General features: G+C 46.2%; 1 protein-coding gene across 2 annotated transcripts; it reads right to left on the minus strand.

Moving 5' to 3' along the window:
• Positions 1 to 1,181: 1,181 nt before the first annotated feature.
• Positions 1,182 to 23,200, minus strand: CEP57 (centrosomal protein 57). 2 transcript variants are annotated; one of them, XM_044287237.1, is made up of 11 exons: positions 23,143 to 23,200; positions 22,599 to 22,743; positions 18,168 to 18,347; positions 17,315 to 17,436; positions 12,376 to 12,492; positions 11,446 to 11,523; positions 10,279 to 10,377; positions 8,481 to 8,558; positions 7,080 to 7,306; positions 6,853 to 6,997; positions 1,182 to 5,167 (listed from the first exon to the last, which is right to left on the minus strand). In XM_044287237.1, exons 1-11 carry the CDS (start codon positions 23,173 to 23,175, stop codon positions 4,958 to 4,960), a joined length of 1,434 nt encoding a protein of 477 aa, XP_044143172.1. In that variant the 5' UTR covers positions 23,176 to 23,200; the 3' UTR covers positions 1,182 to 4,957. The 2 variants fall into 2 exon arrangements, with proteins under 2 accessions (XP_044143172.1, XP_044143171.1); XM_044287236.1 differs by having other exon boundaries at positions 8,481 to 8,561.
• Positions 23,201 to 23,247: the final 47 nt, after the last annotated feature.

Genomic DNA, 23,247 nt, shown 5'->3' on the forward strand with positions numbered 1-23,247 from the left:
ACATGACAGGTTCCCTTTAAGGGCGAACACACACGGCCTTAGCCGTTTTGCGGTCTGCAAATTTCAGATCCGAAAAATGCGCATACCATCCGTGTGCATTCTGTATTTTGCGGAACGTCCTGCCCTATCCTTGGCCATAAAGAAGAGGACATCTATTTTTATTTTTTTGCCGGCCCGCGGAATGGACATACAGATGCGGACAGCACACCATTTTTTTGCGACCCCAATGAAGTGAACAGGTAGGCATCCGAACCACCAAAAAAAAAAAAGCCAGATCGGATGTGGATAAAATACACGGTGATCACAGAGTGCTTAACTGAACTCTGATTGAAAGTATACGCTTGCCCTACGGCGCCTCCACAGGGGAAATGAAGCATTACACAGTGCCTTCTGAAATTAAAAAGGGGTTGTCGCATCTTAATCATTGGTGGCATATCGCTAGGACAAGGGTCAGCAACCTTCAGCACTCCATCGGTGGTGAAACTACGACTCCCAGCATGCACACTTGCTTGGCTGCTCCCAGAACTCCCAAAGAAGTGAATGGAGTATGCTGGGAGTTGTAGTTTCACAATAGCTGGAGTGCCAGAGGTTGCTGATCCCTGTGCTGGGATATGCCATCAATGTCTGATAGCTGCAAGTCTCACTTTTGGGAACTATTCCCATCTCTAGAACAGGTCCTCCAAAATGAAGGGGAGCGCACACACCAAGCTTGCGCAGCGTCCTCTCCATTCATGGCTATGGGACAGACAGAAATAACCTACAGCGGAGAATGCAGGGTGCTGCCCCCAGAGGTGGAACATGCACCTATCTGACATTGAGGACATATCCTAGCAATATGTCACCAGTGTAGGATGAGAATACCCCCTTTAAAGGACTGCCTGTGTAATAACTGGACATGCCAAGTCCTCCAAGAAGACAGTCGTCGTAGTCACTTTGGCTACTTGAACCAGAATTCCCTAATTGGGTTGAGTAAACGAGACATGTAACATAAGGTGATGTAGAGGTCTGGGATAATTGAGGTCCCCGTGATGATGATTCTTACATTTGTCCAGTTCCAGATTATTTAGAGGGATGACCTCTAGATTATAAAATAGGACACAGCGCGATTGCTGACCATTCAGATCTCTGCTACACCGGAGTGCGATCCACTTCTACTGCACTGGAGTAACTGGTGACACCCATTTAGCCATACATAGGTTTATTTATATAGTGCAAGCAGGACACACAATGAGATTTATCATATAAAAGTGCATTATCGGGACACTGAAGAAGGATCCCTGATCATGTGAACGTTCTATCAGCGATAACAATAAAAGCACCAAAGTGTTTCAGACTGAAGCCTGTATCACAGATAGAGCAGACGATTGTCGAGACTGAAGCGTTCCCTCCCGGCAATCGCCTGCTCGCTAGCGGAGGAGATCGCTATGCCAGCGCTCGTCCACATGCTGTCTAGTGGTTTGCCGGCGGCAGATCGTTATTAGACACCGCGATCTGACGCATGCAAACGATCATGGTGTCAGTCACATGACACAGCTGAGGATCAGAGGAGGTGATGTCTGACCTAACAGCTCAGCTCTAAATTGAATGCAATACCCGACACCGCACATGGGACAAGAGAGGCGCTATTTCTGGAGAGAAAAGAGCACCGCAACCAAAAACTACATCATCTCCCCTATATACTTTATATAAATATACAATCTTTGTAAAGTCCACATGATCCATATACATAGGCAGGTAGGCCAATATACATACGATGTTACAGCAGGACGTCAGGATTTTATCAGTAAGGCCTTATTCACACAGCATGGGCGCATTATAACATCTATATTATATCCATAAATCTCAGCCCGACTGCAAGTCAACTGACCTGAACTGGGATTTCCATCTGTAATCTAAAATGTTAATATTCAGAGCCGCACACTGACTAATGTATTGTGATTGTCCATATAGCCTCCTTTGCTGGCTGGATTCATTTTTTTCCATTACATTATACACTGCTCATTTCCATGGTTACGACCACCCCTGTAATCCAGCAGTGGTGGTCGTGCTTGCACAATATAGGAAAAGACGCCAGCAGGGACTGTGGAAATATACATAGGCACACACGTGCAGCAGCTCCCATCCCAGCCACCTTGTATTTGCTCTGCAACGGTGGCCATAACCCATGGAAACGAGCAGTGTATAATGTGATGGAAAAATGTATCCAGCCAGCAAAGGAAGCAATATGGACAATCACAATACATTAGGAAGTGCCCCATTCACTATTGCTGTGGTTTTTGTCCAGCCACCCCTCGGCATGTTTGCTGTGCTGCAGCCGCATTTCCGACCCATCCCCATTATAGTGAATGGGGCCAGAGTGGACTTACGGTGGCACACGTGTGCGGACATTGGTACAGATCTGGCAGGCTGTTCCCCTGCCGGACAATCCAATCACCAGTGTAAAAGAAGCCTTACTCAAATCTCATGCACACTTTGCGGATTGTTTCAGTTCGGAGAGTGACCTGCCGAGCGCAGTTCAAATGAAATAGCATGTCCGTTAGGTTTGCGGTTTTAGCTGCAGATTTCATCCTTTTCAATGGAAGGGCGAGATCTGCGGCTACACCGCATCAAATCCGCTATTAGACATTGAAGCTTTTGGTGCAGAAACATGTGTAGATCTTATGTGCATTCACCTGCACACTGGTTCTGGCTTTAAAAAAAAAAAAAAAAAAAAAATGCATAAAAATCTGTACCTTAAGGCTTCATGCACACGACCGTTCCGTTTTTTGTGGTCATCAAAACACGGACGCTGCCAGTGTGCCTTCCGCAATTTGCGGAACGGAACAGGCGGCCCATTGTAGAAATGCTTATTCTTGTCCGCAAAACGGACAAGAATAGGACATGTTATATTTTTTTGCGGGGCCACGGAACGGAGCAACGGATGCGGATAGCACGCGGAGTGCTGTCCACATCTTTTGCAGCCCCATTGAAGTGAATGGGTCCACATCAGAGCCGCAAAAACGTGTGCATGAGGCCTAACCTGCATGTGAGACCCCAGCCCAAAGCAAGCTTCAAAAAGTGTTCATGAAAATGTATTAATAATGTAAAAAATAGTGACCTTCTGTTCGCTGTACACCCGAGAGACGCAAGTACAGCAGCATTTACAGAAACCTTACAATTATACAATTCAGAAAGATTTTTTCCAGGATTTGAATGTTTTCCATTCACTTACATTCATTATGACCCCTTTCAATCAGGGCATCTATGATTGCCCCAATAATCCTAAACTACTAAGTGCATGTCATGGGGTACCCATCCAATGGTCTGGCCTCAGCTATAAGGCCCCTTCACACAAGCAAGTCCCACGCATCCGACTCGCAGCCTGTGATCTCCCGTCCTGACCTCCCAGCACAGGAGGGGGGGGGGGGGGGGGGCAAGAGCAGGACGGTCGCATATTATATTGATTTATGATGCTATGTAACCCTTACAGTTCTGAAATTTACTGTACAGTATAATATCCAATACATTCCAGAACTGTAAGTGTTACATAGCATCATAAACCAATATAATGCTATAAAACCCGGTAGTGCTGGGAGGTCAGGACGGGAGCTGCTGCATACTCCTCACTAGAGACTACTCTGTTGGCGGCCTATCTCCATACTGGTTATAAGGGCCGGAGGTAAAACAGGCTGCTGGATGCACAAACAAGTACATAAGGCAACTGAGCTGACACTCTAATGACACACATTCTCTCTAAAAGCTGCCAATAGGTTGGGAAGATTCCCCTCTCTGTATAACTGCTCCCCCCAACACAACTTCCTTTTAAAGGGGTTGTCCCACAAAAATATTGTACAATTTTTAAACCAGCACCTGGACCTGAATAATTTGGTAATTGCATGCAATTAAGCATTTTAGATTTTAGTGAATATCTCACCAGCTCTCTGTACAGCGCCACCTGCTGTCTGTTCTTTTTCTACTTTCTCTGTCCTGCTCATTGAGATGGACGCACATGCTCAGTTCCATCCTTCTACTGCTGCCAGCTGCAGCAGAAAGGACACGCTCCCTGAGAAAGTGCATAGCCCCAGTGCTGCCATCTTAAAATAAATCTAGCAGAGTAAACTGGAGCAAAAAATGGGGAGATCTCTGGATCCATGCGAGGTACAGGGCTGGTTCTACGTTTTTTAGAAATAGATAGTCATGTACTATATGATTTTTATTGTTTACATTAAAGTAGTTGTGTCGTGCTTACTACTAGGCGGTAGACTCCGTCTAGCATGCCCATGGAGAGCCCAGTACATCACCGGATCTTACGAAAATTGGGAGAGCATCGGAGCATGAAATGCTCCGATACTCATGTCAGAAGGGCCCGAGGGGTGAAAAAGGGGATATGTCCGAGTTTAGATCTGAACCAGGATAACCCCTTTAAGTGTCCAGGGACATGAATGAGTGACAAATTGCTACTGTCTTCACCCGCCAGCGTTTAGCCAGAAGTCGTCAGCCCTGTCCTCAGGTTGTGTCTAGTATTGCAGCTCATCTCTGTAGGGCTACAGGAGTCTAAGCGGCAATACCGCACGAAACCTGTGAAAAAGGAGGAAAACAGCATTGTGTTTCTAACCATGGACAACCCCTTTGGTTGCAGAACTGCAGCTCTGGGCATGCCAGACCTTGACCAAGCACCTACCTACCAGCACTTACCTACTAACTAGGTTGTATGCAGTGCAATAGCATTCTCTCATTAACCCTTAAGACTTCAAATGCTACCCAAAACGCTTCACAAGCTTGATAATAAATAAGGTACAGTCAGTATGAGCGCCACCTGCAGGACATCAGAAAGGAGGGTTTTATTCTGCCGCCCCCTTTTCTCTTACTGAACGGACACTTAACGTTTCCGGCAGCATCCAATCGTGAGATATCCGAGGCGGGGGTGCGGCAGCTGCGGACAGTCACTATCCCCGAGTGGTTCCCAGTAAGAGCCATGTTACTCCCAGTGTACGTCATCCCTCTGTAGCGAGCCCTGCAGGGTCTGCATCTCTCTCAGTAGCTGTAGACTCTTCCTGCTCTTCTCCCCCGGACTCGTTCTGTTGGGGTCGTGTTTGGAAGCTGGTTGGTCTTTGCCGCTATGAATGGTTTTGGAGGATTCACAAGACGCTTTCTTTTTCAGCCTTGATTCCTTTAATAATTTTCCAAGCTGTTGGAGATAAAAATTAGATGGAATCTGACCGGACACGACAGACACTTCTACTTCTCCCTTGTGTTAGATCTGCCTAAAGGCTTGAAATGAGGTCATCTATAGCAGCGTTCCTCAGCTCCAGTCCTCAGGGCCCACCTGCAGGTCATGGTTTCAGGATTTCCTTAGTATTGAGCAGGTGTCAATGCATCAGGACTCACCTCAGGTAGTCCATCTGTGGGATATTCTCAAATCATGAGCAGCTCTGAGGACTGGCGGTGAGGAATGCTGATCTATAGGACACTCAATACCGATTAAAGGGGTTTCCAGGAGTAAAATATTGATGACCCAGTCAGAACTGACAGCAGGCTTGGACTGCCCATGTAACAGATCAGAGTTACTCACCGCCAGTCCTCGGGGCCCACCTGCTGGTCTTATTTGAGAATATCCCACAGAATGAATGCATGGACACCTGCTCAGTACTAAGGAAATCCTGAAAACATGACCGGTAGATGGGCCTGAGGAGCACTGTAATAGACGACCATTCATCTGACACTACCCCTAACCATCATTTTTGGTATGTACATCTTTTGAGGGGACAAGATGACAAAAAAATAAAATATGGCAAAACGTTGCTCGTACTGAAAATAAAAAGAAAGAAAAAAAAAAAAAAAAAAACCTCCTGGTGCTTGAAATTGCCTGCCAGCAAAGGAATAGAAGTACGATTCCATCAACAACTGTGGTGCCGACAGTGAGGAGGAAGATATTATTTTAGGCCTGTTTCACACTTGCGTTTTGGTTTCCGGTTTTGAGATCTGGCAGAGGATCTCAAAACCGGACCAAAACAGTTCTGTTTCATATTTAAAGGGCTGTCTCACTTCAGTAAATAGCATTTTTCATGTAGAGAAAGTTAATACAAGGCCCTTACTAATGTATTGCGATTGTCCATATTACCTCCTTTGCTGGCTGGATTCATTTTTTCCATCACATTATACACGCCTCGTTTCCATGGTTATGACCACCCTGGTGGTGGTCGTGCTTGCTCACTACAGGAAAAAGCGCCAGCCTCTCTAGTGGCTGGGACTTCACATAGGCTGGTGCTTTTTTCCTATGGTGTGCAAGCATGACCACCACTGATGGATTGCAGGGTGGTCATAACCCCTGGTTACAAGCAGTGTATAATGCGATGGAAAAATGAATCCAGCCAGCAAAGGAGGCAATATGGACAATCACAATACATTAGTAAGTGCCTTGTATTAACTTTCTCTACATGATAAATGCCATTTGCTGAAGTGAGACAACCACCTTTAACACATCTGGATGTATCTGTTCCGTAAAAAACGGATTCGGCACTAAAATCATTGTTAATCGATGGGTGACTGATCCTTTTTTCCAGATCCGGCATCATTGACCGACATTGATTTTGCTGCTGAATCCAGTTTGTTCCATTTTTCAGACAGGACACACAAAAAACACACAACAAAACGGAACAGAATGCATCCTCATCAGTTTTGTCCCCATTGACCATGAACTGAACCATTTTGGCCCAGCTTTGAGATCCTCTGCCAGATCTTAAAACCAGAATGCCACAATGCAAGTGTGAAACAGCCCTTAAACTGCAGGATCAGCCCTACTAGGCTATGGTTTAATAGGGGTGATCTGGTGACAGAGCAGCTTTGATCTACTGTGCTGAGCGTGTCACTCACCATGGCTTGGTGCTTGCGTACTTTAGTTATCTGGTCAGCTTTTGCCTCCATTCTCCTCACTAAAACCTCCAGTTCTTCTTCTAGATCTTCCCTGAGACGGTCGGAATGTGCTTCATTAATCTGCTTCACCAATTCCTGGTGATCACTAGTGGAGCAAAAAATAAAGCTAGGATCAAACTGTCAATAATACAGCCCCGCTCGGTCACCAGACTGCCGGCAATACTCACAAACTCATCTGCCCAAACTCATCTTCCAATGTGAGCAGAACCTCCGATAGCTCCCGGTAGGATGAAGAGGACGGCACAAAATGATCAGTCCACCGGACACTGCTCTCTTTCTGTTCTAAAGGCTGATCGCTCACAACCCGGTCATTGCAGAAGACCTTATGGTGCTGCTTCATCAGATGAAGGACATGTTGGACATTGGCCCGCACAGAGTGACTGGGAGCGGTGGACTGAAAAACAAGAACTAAATTCAGTCATATACCTGCACCAACTATGTGTAAAGATATCCCATTACTTAAAGGCTATTGACAACGTAGGACTGGTTTTTATTGTTCATTTGCTTTCTCAATACAGAAATTAATAAACTTTAAATCAAAAACTTCCTATTATTTCCCTGCAGTAGAGTTTGTGTAAGTCCAGTATACAGATGGCTGTCCTGTTGCTTCGAGCAGATTGACAGCAGACTGCTCCAGTTTCTGATGGCCCTCTGCTCTCCCCCTCCCTTCTCAGTGTCAGAGATTGTAGCAGGGAGGGGGAGGAGGTTGTACATGGTAGGATGTGGAAAGAGGGGAAAAGCATCCATGCCTAGATCGTACTGTATCAAAGTGTAGATGGCAAGGGAAAAATGTGTGCAAGTCAGTGGGGAGATCACACAGGCTGTGTGTGAGTGTACAGACAGAGAGAAGAAAACCAGCAGCTGACTGCAGGGTAGGGTGGGAGAAATCACACACTCATCTGTATCAGTGTCTATCAATACAATTGAAAAGATATCCCAATATTGGCTGTAGAAGGAGAAATCACTCCAAGTATGAAGCTGTGCTGATACAAAAGAGCTAATGAAGACAGCAGCAACCTGGACACACAGATCTCACATCCAGCTTGTATTACTAGAAGGCAAACAGTGTACGTATGAAAAGTCTAAAACCAGGGGCAGGTTACTAGCTGAATAAAGAATGAAGTAATGCTGACTTTAGCCTGAAACTTTTGTGTATTTTCAGACTAGCAGGCTTTCGGATTCACAGCGACTGTCAGGGAACTGCTCTGACGGCTCCATGCGTGGCCCTTATCTGTGAATGCCCGAGAGCTCATAAACACTCACTGAAGCCAAAATTCCTAATAAATTGAAAAGGGTTTAGCTATAATGAGCTTTTATGAGCTGTCAGGGGTTCATAGAGCCGACTAGTCTGCAATTACACAGAAATAGAAAGCTGTACAGGGAAAACTGAAAAGGCAATAATAATAAAAATACCCCCAAAGTGTCCATAGTCTTAGCAGCGCTATTCCTATATTTCTCTACTGGAGGGAAAAAGCACTGAATGAGCCCAAGCTGTGACTCTTGCGATATTCTTCCTGATAAGAATTACTGGAGCCGGTTCCACCGTGGCTTTCTATCGTATTGCTCACCTTTCCAGCAACAAAGGGCACATCTCCCAGGCTCAGCCTGTAGTGAGGCTGTGTATGGCTGCAGCTCTGATGGTCGGCCTTCTGAAACAGAGAAATGAATTAGGTCAGAAAGATTAATATATAGTGTAAATGCTGACAACAGTAAATGAAACAATCATGGCACCGACATCATCCCCTGACGAAAGGAGTTAGAGGGGTGGGAAACAGCGGACACAGCCAACCCTATGTGCTGCAGAATGCCCCAGACTGCTCATGCAGAGGAGCTTACCCCAACACACTCATTACCCTATACCTGTGATGGCTAACCTCCGGCACGCCAGCTGTGGTAAAACTACAACTCCCAAGATGCACACTTGCTTGGCTGTTCTCAAAACTCCATAGAAATGAATTGAGCATGATGGGAGTTGTAGTTACACCACAGCTGGAGTGCTGGAGGTTAGCCATCACTGCCCTATACCGCTCACCATTTCCTTACCTGTCTTCAATCACAGGCCCCCCAAATAAAGTGAATCCCACCCCCTGGCCAAAAGAGGGGAACTAACCCAGGAGACCCCAGGACGCAGGGAAAAGTACTTATCGTCCGACGTCTTCAGGGGGCGCAGGGTCACCACTTCGGCAAACTCGCACTTACGTGGGATTGCCGGCATGCCACTGCGGATGCAGTAATGTGGGACTGGGTGACCGGTGAGGTACAATAGTATGCACCCGCAAGGTTAGTTTAGTGTCTGTGCAGAGGGTATAGCCCATCTGGGTGGAGCCAACACTTTTCCTTTCTAGTGTCAGCCTCCTAGTGGCAGCTGGGCATATACCCATCTGGCTGTGTCCCCCAATGCCATTCACAAAAAAAGAAAATGTATCTGAAGTTACTCAACCCCATATAGATTAAGCATTGGTGCGGCCTCATCTGGAATATGCAGTTCAGTTCTGGGCACCAGTCCATAGAAAGGACGCACTGCAGCTGGAAAAAGTACAGAGGAGAGCGACCAAACTGATAAGGGGCATGGAGGGTCTTAGTTATGAAGAAAGATTAAAATAATTACATTTATTTAGTCTTGAGAAGAGACGTCTAAGGGGGGACATGATTAACCTGTACAAGTATATAAATGGGCCATACAAAAAATACGGTGAAAAACTGTTCCATGTAAAATGCCCTCAAAAGACAAGGGGGCGCCGCCTCCGACTGAAGAAGAAAAAGGTCAGTCTCCAGAAGCGTCAAAGCTTCTTTACTATAAGAACTGTGAATCTGTGGAATAGACTTCCTCAAGACGTGGTCACAGCAGGAACAGTGGACAGTTTTAAAAAGGGTTTAGATGAATTCTTAAAAAGTAAAAAACATTAATGCTTATGAAAACATGTAGAAATCTGAGTCTCACTTCCTTCTGGGATTCACGTCCCCACCTACTGTATCCCTTGGTTGAACTTGATGGACGTTTGCCTTTTTTTAACCGTATTAACTATGTAACCCTGTGTATACTATGTCAAGTGTTCATACTATAAGAATAAAAACTAGTTACCTTTAAAAAAGTTTGCCCTATGAGAAGGATGGGGCAGCGCAGAAAGCTACAGCAAAGAGCAACCTTGGAGGACCTGGTGCAATCAAACACTACATAAATGATGCAGAAAAAAATAAATGATGCAGAAAAAAAAAAAAAAAAAAAAAAAGTGCCCGTACTGGCAGCTTCCCTTGCCAGCGACTCAATGGAGGAACATGTCTTCCCATTCTGTAGTTGCCCTTACATTATGCTCTCCTTGGTGTTTCATGCCCTCATCTTAAGTGGATAACGGAGGTTGTTATTACCTTCTCTCCGTGTGACGCGCGCCTCTTTATCTTCCCCTGCTTTGTAGGAGGAGTCAAAGACTTGAGCAGAATGCGATTTGTCTCTAGACCCGTCTGCAGCTGTGAGACAAGTGGTGACACAAGGTTAGTATCCGGCGAAGAAGAACTTGGCACAACTTTTTATAGAATTTAAGAATATTGGATGCACTGTAATTCCTGTCCTAATTCTACTGATGGCTACCTGTAGAACAGTGTTTCCCAAACAGTGTGCCTCCAGCTGTTGCAAAACTACAACTCCCAGCATGCCCGGACAGCCTTTGGTTGTGCGGGCATGCTGGGAGTTGTAGTTTTGCAACAGCTGGAGGAACACTGGTTGGGAAACACTGCTGTAGAAGACCTGGATCCCATGGGCAGAGTTGTTTGAAAACCTGAAAAGTGCCCCAGGAGTGGTGACCCTAGTGCACCTGAACTCACTGGGGGAGGGATCCCACTCACCCCTCTTTCCCTGGTCCTTATGGTTGGGTGAGAAGAGGATTTTTTTTATTTTCATCATTCCGGCTGAATGTCTGGGCTGTAATGGCACATATTTGCTTTTATTTTTTATAGGTCATTGGGGGGGGGGGGGGCTCATTTATCGCTGGTCTTCGATATACACGCTTAATTTATGACAAGGCGCAAGACTAATCATAAAAAAGGCCCATCCTTTGGCAGTCCGTGCTCCTAGCTAGCAGTTTCTGGGGCAGGGGGTCATAATAAATGACTCACATGGGTTTTTACTATCCAAATTTGTTTGTCACAAGAATTCTTCAGGATGCGGTGCCCTTATGAGTTTCCCTCCTGGAGATGTGACCAAAAGGTTTCTCTCTCCTCTGCAACCCCTGGTCCCCCCTTCTTGGTGAGTAATACCTTGATTTGGGCTCCTGGAAGACATGTGTGTGGCAGGTCGGGTGGAATCCAGCATGACCAGTCTCTTCCCAAGCCCTGGCAGAGGATGGCCACCTTTCCCTTACCCATGTAGGGCCTTATGACTTGGAGGGTTGGGGATTAGTTTATGGGGGCTCTTCTCTTATGGATAGGGCTTGCAATAAACAGAATTCTTAGGCAGTTTTTTCTGTGTCACGCTGCACTTTTTTTTTGTTGCAATATCAGGGTTTAAAAAACATGGATCCCATATGATTAGCCACCGACCTGAGCGGCCTTCTCTTGGACTAGTTTCCGCTGATGTTCCTCTTCTCGCAGCTTCTGCTCTATATCACGGATTTTATTCTTTAAAAAAATAAAATAAGACAAAATGTGTGACTACGGCTGATTAGATGAATGAAATCAGAGCTGATGTCGGGGGAAACAAGTCTACAGTAAAGGTCCTTTTACATGGGCAGCTTATCTGCTGATACAGGCCGACTGATCACGTAGCACAGGGATCAGCAACCTTCGGCACTCCAGCTGCTGTGAAACTACAACTCCCAGTATGCACACTTGCTTGGCTGTTTTTGTATCTCCCATAGAAGTGAATGATGCATTCTGGGAGTTGTAGATTCAGAACAAAAACATTCAGTGTGAGGGCCTGGGCCTATGGGGAACTTTTTTTTCTTTTTGTATCGGATAAAACCTTTAATATGCATTAGTTATCCCCACCGATACGTCCCGCTGCTGCCGTTCTGACACTGCTCAGGTCTCCGCTGCTTTTCACTTCCTGGTTTTGACTCAAAACACAGGAAACGCCTGCTCAGGCGAGTCACTGCGGCCAGCGATTGGCTGAGTGGGCATTTCCAATGTGTAGAGCAGGGCCAAGACATGGAGAGCGGCAGGATCTAGAGAGTGGTATCAGTGAGGGGAGAAATGCTTCTTTTGCATTGTAAGCCATTCTGGACCTTTTCTTCTTTTTTTTTTAACAAATCTTCTCCCCAGAAAATCCCTTTAATTTTATCTTTCATTCACTGGGTTCTTAAAGGGGTTTTCCCCCCGTACTGATTACACAGGTAGGTCATCCGCTAGTCAAGGCTGGAGGAACTATGCAGCAATCTAATCAGTTCAGAGTAAAGTTCGGCAGATACAGCAAAGTATTGATTAGACTGCCGGCAGGATCTGGGGGGTAGAGACCTCTGTGCCGTCACCCACCTCCGCCAGCACTTGCATGGTGGTCAGCTTCAGGTATTCTTGTTCTAGCTTGTCCAACTTTTCCAGCTTGGCTTGTAAGTTAGATTTTTCAAGTGCTTGGTCTCCTTCGAGTGATACCTAACGATGACACAAACTCCTTTATCTCTACAACCCATAGCACACACAAAATACTACTAAATGTACAGAGAACCCGCCAGAGCTCATATAGGATAGCGGAGGAGGAAGCCATTTATTACACGCCCGCGCACGTGTCTGCCGCTGCTGGAGCTAACCGAGCACAGGCGTCCAGCTATCTCCAGCAGTCCCGGAGAGGCGAATGGAACAGCGTGCATGCACGACCTCTCCATCCAAACAGAGGAGCACCAGCCCCAGTTCACGAGATCGGACCCTGCCGATCAGACACTTATCCCCTATCCTGTTGTCATAACGGGACAACCCCTTCAATGACAGACCGGTGACAGGTCCATTCTAGTGAACACTTGCATTCCCTATATTATAACAATTCTGGAGCAACATTTATTTTTAGAACCACGTTGTGGCGATCCTCTGTTATTTCTGTGTATAAATGGATAACTGGGCGTTTCCAGTGCTGTGTCCATAAACACAATACAATTGACCAATAAGAGCAGACGGTGCCAGGCTGAGTAGGGCACGCCTCCTCAACCAGGAGAAAGGTAACGCCCAGTTGTCAATTTATTTAAACATTTCCAGGATAAAATAACAGAGGATCGTCACAACTCAGCGTTCTGAGAAATAAACGCTGCAGAATTATTTTATGGGAAGTACAAGTGTACACTAAACAAACGTGTCAGAGGAGGTGACAGGGGCCGCTGGATTGTGGGGTACACAGGGAGGTCTTCATCCACACAAAGTTATTGATAGCTTCCCCTGTACCATCGTAAGGGGGGGGGGGGGGGGAAACCTCATTGGCTTTACCAACAAAAGCTTTGGTGCTGCATCAATTAAAGGGTCACGGAGTTGTCAGAAAACTTTTCATAGAGACTGATCAGCTCACCCTTTTGGACTTCATGTTCCGGATCCCATCGTGTGTTCAAGCGCTTAAACTGGTGAATCCAGCGTGCAGTAAAATCTGCATCATTTATTTCCACATATTAAAATCCAGGTACAAACACAGTCCTGTTAGTGCTCCAGAGCCAACGCGTTTCAGCTGCACTGTGTGGTCTTACTGATGGCCATGAGCAAAACCGCATAGTGTGGATGAAACGCGTCGGCTCTGGAGCACTAACAGGAGTGTGTTTGTACCTGGATTTTAACCACTTCAACCCCGCTAGCTAAAACCCCCTTAATGGCCAGGCCACTTTTTACACTTCTGCACTACACTACTTTCACCGTTTATCGCTCGGTCATGCAACTTACCACCCAAATGAATTTTACCTCCTTTTCTTCTCACTAATAGAGCTTTCATTTGGTGGTATTTCATTGCTGCTGACATTTTTACTTTTTTTGTTATTAAATCGAAATTTAACGATTTTTTTTGCAAAGAAATGACATTTTTCACTTTCAGTTGTAAAATTTTGCAAAAAAAAACGACAAACGACATCCATATATAAATTTTTCGCTAAATTTATTGTTCTACATGTCTTTGATAAAAAAAAAAAAAATGTTTGGGTAAAAAAAAAATAATGGTTTGGGTAAAAGTTATAGCATTTACAAACTATGGTACAAAAATGTGAATTTCCGCTTTTTGAAACAGCTCTGACTTTCTGAGCACCTGTCATGTTTCCTGAGGTTCTACAATGCCCAGACAGTAGAAAACCCCCACAAATGACCCCATTTCGGAAAGTAGACACCCTAAGGTATTCACTGATGGGCATAGTGAGTTCATAGAACTTTTTATTTTTTGTCACAAGTTAGCGGAAAATTATGATTTATTTTTTATTTTATTTTTTTCTTACAAAGTCTCATATTCCACTAACTTGTGACAAAAAATAAAAAATTCTAGGAACTCGCCATGCCCCTCACGGAATACCCTGAGGTGTCTTCTTTCCAAAATGGGGTCACTTGTGGGGTAGTTATACTGCCCTGGCATTTTAGGGGCCCATATGCGTGAGAAGTAGTTTGCAATCAAAATCTGTAAAAAATTACCGGTGAAATCCTAAAGGTGCTCTTTGGAATGTGTGCCCCTTTGCCCACCTAGGCTGCAAAAAAGTGTCACACATCTGGTATCGCCGTACTCAGGAGAAGTTGGGGAATGTGTTTTGGGGTGTCATTTTACATATACCCATGCTGGGTGAGATAAATATCAAAAAAAAAAAAATGGGAAAAGTTGTGTTTTGCCAAGATATTTCTCTCACCCAGCATGGGTATATGTAAAATGACACCCCAAAACACATTCCCCAACGTCTCCCGAGTACGGCGATACCAGATGTGTGACACTTTTTTGCAGACTAGGTGGGCTCACATTCCAAAGAGCACCTTTCGGATTTCACCGGTCATTTTTTACAGATTTTGATTGCAAACTACTTCTCACGCATTAGGGCCCCTAAAATGCCAGGGCAGTATAACTATCCCACAAGTGACCCCATTTTGGAAAGAAGACACCCCAAGGTATTCCGTGAAGGGCATGGCGAGTTCCTAGAATTTTTTATCACAAGTTAGTGGAATATGAGACTTCGTAGGAAAAAAAAAAAAATCATAATTTTCCGCTAACTTGAGACAAAAAATAAAAAATTCTAGGAACTCGCCATGCCCCTCACGGAATACCTTGGGGTGTCTTCTTTCCAAAATGGGGTGACTTGTGGGGTAGTTATACTGCCCTGGCATTCTAGGGGCCCTAATGTGTGGTAAGTAGTTTGAAATCAAAATGTGTAAAAAATGACCTGTGAAATCCGAAAGGTGCTCTTTGGAATGTGGGCCCCTTTGCCCACCTAGGCGGCAAAAAAGTGTCACACATCTGGTATCGCCGTACTCAGGAGAAGTTGGGGAATGTGTTTTGGGGTGTCATTTTACATATACCCATGCTGGGTGAGAGAAATATCTTGGCAAAAGACAACCTTTCCCATTTTTTTATACAAAGTTGGCATTTGACCAAGATATTTCTCTCACCCAGCATGGGTATATGTAAAATGACACCCCAAAACACATTCCCCAACTTCTCCCGAGTACGGCGATACCAGATGTGTGACACTTTTTTGCAGCCTAGATGCGCAAAGCGGCCCAAATTCCTTTTAGGAGGGCATTTTTAGACATTTGGATCCCAGACTTCTTCTCACGCTTTCGGGCCCCTAAAAAGCCAGGGCAGTATAAATACCCCACATGTGACCCCATTTTGGAAAGAAGACACCCCAAGGTATTCAATGAGGGGCATGGTGAGTTCATAGAAATTTTTTTTTTTGGGCACAAGTTAGCGGAAATAGATTTTTTATTTTTTTTGTATTTTCTCACAAAGTCTCCCTTTCCGCTAACTTGGGACAAAAATTTCAATCTTTCATGGACTCAATATGCCCCTCACGGAATACCTTGGGGTGTCTTCTTTCCGAAATGGGGTCACATGTGGGGTATTTATACTGCCCTGGCATTTTAGGGGCCCGAAAGCGTGAGAAGAAGTCTGGAATATAAATGTCTAAAAAATGTTATGCATTTGGATTCCGTGAGGGGTATGGTGAGTTCATGTGAGATTTTATTTTTTGACACAAGTTAGTAGAATATGAGACTTGGTAAGAAAAAACAAAAACAAAAGAAAAACAATTTCCGCTAACTTGGGCCAAAAAAAATGTCTAAATGGAGCCTTACAGGGGGTGATCAATGACAGGGGGTGATCAGGGAGTCTATATGGGGTGATCACCCCCCTGTCATTGATCACCCCCCCTGTAAGGCTCCATTCAGACGTCTGTATGATTTTTACGGATCCACGGATCGGATCCGCAAAACGCATACGGACGTCTGAATGGAGCCTTACAGGGGGGTGATCAATGACAGGGGGGTGATCAATGGTTCATAAGGGGTTAATAAGTGACCGGGGGGGGTGTAGTGTAGGTGGTGTTTGGTGCTACTTTACACAGCTACCTGTGTCCTCTGGTGGTTGATCCAAACAAAAGGGACCACCAGAGGACCAGGTAGCAGGTATATTAGACGCTGTTATCAAAACAGCGTCTAATATACCTGTTAGGGGTTAAAAAAAAAAAAACGCATCTCCGGCCTGCCAGCGAACGATCTGGCAGGCTGGAGATCCACTCGCTTACCTTCCGTTCCTGTGAACGCGCGCGCCTGTGTGCGCGCGTTCACAGGAAATCTCGGCTATCGCGAGATGACGCGTATATGTGTCGTTGAGCGCACAGCTGCCACCTCTGGACCGCAGATCTGCGTTAGGCGGTCCGGAGGCGGTTAATATGTGGAAATAAATGATGCAGATTTTATTGCACGCTGGATTCCATACCTTCTTTCTTCTTTTTAAGCCACGGGGTCTGAGTGCTGAGACCCCCACGATCACTGATGAGGAGAGAAGTGCTCACATATCGCACTCTCCTCGTTGCAGGGGAGAAAAAGAGATGGGCCCATAGACTTTCTATTGAGTCCATCTCGCTGTCTCTCCTGCAGAAAGGAAACAGCGCGTCTCTCTCCTCGTTCTAGAGATCGGTGGTGCAATCTCTAGCAGATTCCGAAGCCTGCTTGAGGCTTCGGCCTATTAGAGCACTGTAACAGGTTCCCCAATCTCTGCTAGGGAACGCTGTTACCGGAGCGAAAGCACACGGCTTCTGCTTCCAGACTGCTCACATTTAACTGATCGCATACATGTGCCGTGGGTCTCTGCTATAGCAGAAACCCTGTGTGCATGGCACCTGCTGCACGTGTGAGCAGGCACCATGTTTAAAGACCGGACATGTACAGCGGAGGTTCTGAAGGGGTTAAAGATGCACAGACATTAGTTACATCTGCAATACACAAAGCCCATGACATATGCCCTCTACCACCCGGGTACCTGTTTGGCCAGAACAGAATTCCTCTCCGTTTCCGCATTTTGCACCATTTTCTTCATGTATTCCAGCTGCTTTTCCAAAAGGCCGCACCGAGATTCTGCTGCTGACAACTGTCTGGAGAGATCTGCGCAAAACAAAACCACAACCTTTATTTCCAAGTGATTTTGTTCCTACAGACGTTGTAACAGAAAATAGCGGTCTAGTGCCCTGCCAGGACCTTTCCCTCAGTCACATCATTATAGCTCCCTACAGTCCTTGCTGTCCGGCTGTATGATATGTCGGCATCCAATAGGGTCTGATAATGGGAGGGCATTAATCCTGATGGATAGGGAAAGAAGGGCGTTAAAGGGGTGGTGCCAAGTTTACAAATTTCCCTCTATTCACAGGAGATGGGATAACTAACTGATCACCAGTGGTCTGACCGCTGGGACCCCCACCAATCCCAAGAACGAGGGTCCCGTTCCCCCGATTTGAAGGAGCGGCAGGTCAGGCATGTGCCCTGCTGTTCTATTCATTCTGTATGGGATCAATCGGAAATGGCAGTCATCTTCAGCAATAAATAGAGCTGTGGGAGGCCTGCCCGACCTGATGCTCCATCAGATCGAGAGAACGGGAGCCCCTGTTCTCGGGATCAGTGGGGGTTCCAGCGATCGGATCACCAGCGATCAGTTAGTTAAAAATCTAAACTTGGCACAGCACCTTTAAGGGGCAACCTTCACACGAAGGCTTGTAAGCAGAGGAAGGAGCCCGGGAGACCAGAAAACAAAATCTGAGTCCAGCAACCCTTACCCCGTTACCCTTGTTGAGCCTACCTTCATGTCTGAGCCATTTCTCAGATCCGTTCTAGGACATTACCTCTGTTCTGCCTGGACATATCATCTTTGACATGGTCCGTGGACTGGGTCCGTTTTTCCAGCTGATGCTTGTAGTCCGTGGACTCCTTGGACAGGAGTCTGAGGTTATCCTCAGCTTTTATCCTCTCTAGTTCCAGCTGTCGGATCTTCTCCTGGAGGTTCCTTAAGGCTGACATTATAGCTGTGTGGGGGGAAAAAAAAGGGGGGGGGGGCACAGAGGAAAATTTAATCAGGCAAAAACAGGATCCACAAACAGCTGGTGGTGCTAGGGCCAGAGGCGGCACTCAGAGCCCTCTCTGTAGGCACCCGCAGCCTGGATAAAGTCTATGGTGTACCAGTATGCCTTAGACTTTTCCTGCCATTCATCAGCGCAGGGCGCACTATGAACAGCACGGGCAGCGCAGTAAATGTAGGCAGGTTGTTATAGCTAAGTGATAAAGTACATGGAGGATATACTAGATTGGCGTGTAGTAACCTAGTACATAAGGCCGAAAAAAGACATCAGTCCATCCAGTTCGGCCTGTCATCCTGCAAGTTGATCCAGAGGAAGGCAAAAAAAAAAACTGAGGTAGAAGCCAATTTTCCCCACTTTAGGGGAATAAAAAGTGTTGGCACTTTGCCAGAAATAAGTGGGTTTTGGGTTTCAGTTTGAGGACTCGGTCTCTAAAAGTTTCACCACCACTGCGCTAGAGTTACCTGCTGGATCCTAACAAGAGCGGCACTTGGCTGGTTGTCAACCAGAGGTCCAAACTAAATTGGGCACCGATTATCGAGCTCTGTGCTCAAAGAACATATTTATTAGGGAGTCCCTTAGGCTCCACAGTATAAGTTCACCCCTTTAATATCAGCCAATTGCAGGGGAAGACAACCACTTATAGCAAAGCTCTACAAAATCTAATATATACATATACACACAAGATCTGGAAGTACTTAGCCTTCCAATGTTTTATTCTCCATTTACACAGAAAGCTCAAGTCAAAATTAGCAGAGAGCAATGCATTGTGGGACAGTCACACTGAGTTACAGGGGTTGTGCCACCTGGATCTGAATACTTTTCTAATTGCGGGTCATTAACAGTGTAGTATAGCCAGTGAGCTATTCACTAAAACGTATCTGTATAGCGCCACCTGCTGTTTGTTTCTTTTCCTTATTTTGTTGTCCCCCTCGCTGAGGTGGTCGAACATGCTCAGTTTAAATCATCAGCCATATAATATCATCTGTTAGGTCCCTTTTACACAAGTGAGTTTTCTGTGCAGGTGCAAGGCGTGATGCGAATGCATTGCGCCCGCACTGAATCCGGATCCATTCATTTCAATGGGTCTGTGTACATGAGCGTTTTTTTTTTCACGCATCACTTCTGCGTTGGTGAAAAATTGCAGCATGTTCTATATTCTGCGATTGTTCACGCAGCCCTGGCCCTATAGAAGTGAATGGGGCTGCGTGAAAAATGCATTGCATCCGCAAGCAGGTGCGGATGCAATGCGTTTTTCACTGATGGTTGCTAAGAGACGTGGTTTGTAAACCTTAAGGTTTTTTTTATCACGCGCATGAAAGACGCATCAAAACCCATTGCACCCGCGAGGAAAAAACTGAACAACTGAACGCAATCGCAGACAAAACTGACTGAACTTGCTTGCAAAATAGTGCGAGTTTCACTGAACGCGTCCGGACCTAATCCGTCACGCCCGTGTGAAAGAGGCCTTGGACGCTGTGGCACAGAGAACAGAGTCACATTCATCACTCACGTGGCTTAGGAGCAGCTCTGTCCCACTGAAGTGAATGGAGCTGAGCGCGATACCACGCACAGCAGCTATACAATGCGCCACTGCCTTCTCAAACTGCTGATCGGCAGGGGCCCCAGGAGTCGGACTCCCACCGATCGGAAACTGATGATCTGAGTCCAAGAGGAAATCAGCAGAATTCTTAGTTCCACTTTGGGTGTGAACGGAGAAAAAAAAAACAACATCACAAAAGGAAACGTGTAGTTCTCCTTTAAGATGCCACCAGTCAGATTGGCGGTATAAGTTTCAGTACCCGCGGTCTGTTCACAGCAGATGTTACGAGGAGCACGCTCATGAATATTTAACGCTGCGCTATCGGTGACCAAGCTCGGAAATTATTTATACGTCTACAGGCAAAGCGACAATATCAGGCCAAGACGCTGCAGATGATGGGTGTCTATAGGATACAGGGTCCATCGTGCCTGTGTCAACTGTATTGACTTCAAGAGCAGGATCTAAAGAGTTAAAATCATGGGGATCCAGCTACTGGGACCCCATTACATACAAAGATCGGGGGGGGGGGGGGGGCAACCAGTCACTATGCAGTAGCCGCACGCTCGCTGTCACATAGCCAGACGTGTGAGCGCAGTAGATTACCCAGACCAGAATAACTGAAGCAAACTATCAGTCAGTATGGATTGTCATTCACTGACAGCAAGCAGCGCGTTTGGCAAGAAGTTAATACACAAGGAGCAGAAACGTTCATTATGTCATGATTACAGGACTTATCTTCTATGGACAGGACAGAGGATAAGTGTCTGACAGCGACTGCTGGGACCCCCAGTGATTATGAGAATGGGGGGGGGGGGGGGGGGCCCTATGCCTTCCCCCTATCCATATGAAACAATGGTTCAGCATGCACATCACCATGCCATTCATCTCTAAGACTGCTGAAGGGAAGCCAAGTACGCCACTGGGTCTTATTCAGGAGTCTTAGGCCTCATGCACACGAACATATTTTCTTTCCACGTTCGTTCCGGTTTTTTTAGCGGACCATATGCAGTCCCATTCATTTTAACGTATGTTCTTTCTGCAAAAAAATAGAACATGTCTTATTATTGTCCGCATTACGGACAAGGATAGTACAGTTCTATTAGGGGCCAGCTGTTCCGTAAAATACGTAATGAACACAGACGTCATCCGTATTTTTTGCTGATCAGTTTTTGTGGACCTCAAACTACATACGGCTGTGTACTTGAGCCCTTACAGAGTGCATTAGAGCAGCAGCACACATGCTTGACCGCCTCTCCATTCATATAGTGCACGGGGCCCGAGGAAGGGGGGGGGGGGGCCACGACTCCTGCTCTGGAGACATATGGCGGTGCCACCAGTCAGATCCCCTATTCTGAGGTTTCAATCTTGAAGTTAGGCTACTTTCACACTAGCGTTAATATTTTCCGGTATTCAGATCCGTCATAGGGTCTCAATACCGGAAAAAAAACTATTCCGTTTTGTCCCCATTCATTGTCAATGGGGACAAGACGTAACTGAACAAAACGGAGTGCACCAGAATGCATGCTGCGGTTTGCTTTCCGTCCTGGGATGCGGAGCAAAACTCGTCATGATCCACAATGCAACTCAATGGGGACGGATCCGTTTTCTCTGACACAATGGAAAACGGATCCGTCCCCCATTGACTTTCAATGGAGATCATGTCGGATCAGTCTTGGCCATGTTACAGATAATACAACCGGATCCGTTCATAACGGATGCAGATGGTTGTATTATCAGTAAGGCTACTTTCACACTTGCGGCAGAGTGATCCGGCAAGCAGTTCCATCGCCAGAACCGCCTACCGGATCGGGTAATCTGCATGCAAACGGACAGCATTTGTAGACGGATCCGGATGCATTGCATTGCGGTATTTTTAATGCCGGATCTGGCACTAATACATTTCAATGTAAATTAAAGCCGGATGCGGCATTCCGGCAACTGATCCGGAATTTTGGACGGAGATAATACCGCAGCATGCTGCGGTATTTCCTCCGTCCAAAACGCCAGTGAATGAACTGAAGACATCCTGAACGGATTTATCTCCATTCAGAATACATGGGGATAAAACTGATCAGTTCTTTTCTGGTATAGAGCCCCTAGGACGGAACTCAGTGCCGGAAAAGAAAAACGCCAGTGTGAAAGTACCCTAACTGAGGCGTTTTTTGCTGAACCCTTCCGGATCCAGCAAAAACGCTAGTGTGAAAGTAGCCTGACAACTTCTCTAAGCCTCATTGCAGTGGTGACTGATGTGAGATATGGCAGCCTCCTTCCTTGGATGCCCTCCTATGGGATGGATTTAAAGAGGACATCTCCCCTCTCCTGACCTGTCAGCTTTAGTAACTACTTGCATTCCCCATGTAATAACAATTGTGGAGACACTACGGCTCTATGTTGTGCCATTCCTTTATTATTCCTGCTAGAAGTTACATATACAAATTACTAGTAGTCTGCATTCATAATAAAGTTACCAGTTGGGAGCGTGTCCCTGCACAGTGTGACACTATCCTATCAGTGCTGCCCGTGTCAGACTGTGCAGGGACACCGACACCCCCCCCCCCCCCCCCAACTGGTAACACCCATCTGGCCCTTCATTGCAGACTGCTAGCAAGTCATTCAGAATTTCCAGCAGGAATACATCAGCCCCAGCGCATCATTACCTCTGCTGTTGCTCTCTGGATAGGCAAGTGGCAGCCGGCTGGGGGGACCCTGCAGGTCGGACGGGTCCCCTCTGGGGTACGAGGTGTAAGACGTGGAGGAGAAGGCGTCTTTACTGCTGGCTCCTTTAGATAATGGACTGTGCAACTGAAACGCAGAAGTACAGACATCAGACACGGGCGGATTAGACCTGGCATCCATTAGAGCTTAGACTCTGCTTTTCCAAGGTCCTGAATGGCAAATGCGCCTAGATAGGCTGCGGAGCTCCCGTCTCACAGCACGACTAGGTACAGAGGCCATTCAGGACCCCAGGAAAGCTGGGTGGATTAGTAATGGCGGCCCTATTGGCTGTGCCCAGCATGCTGCAACATGTACCCATAGAGCAGCCTTCAGCCATATGCATAGAGATAAGCCAGGACTGCTGCCAATGAGTACATGCAATGCTCTGCATACAAGCTGCAGCTATGCTGAGACCTGTAGTCCGCCGCCTATCTTATATATTAACCTGCAAGAAAAATAAAATAAAAACCATGACAACAAACCCACCGTCCTGGACTGGAAAGAAGCAGCCGCCGCCATCTCTCTTCCGGGAAGCTTTAGCAGCTGGCTGTATTAATCCGGGTCACTTATAATACACAAAGCGCGTTACAC

The sequence above is a fragment of the Bufo gargarizans genome, chromosome 3, assembly GCF_014858855.1.
Source record: "Bufo gargarizans isolate SCDJY-AF-19 chromosome 3, ASM1485885v1, whole genome shotgun sequence".
NCBI classification, from domain to species: Eukaryota; Metazoa; Chordata; class Amphibia; order Anura; family Bufonidae; genus Bufo; species Bufo gargarizans.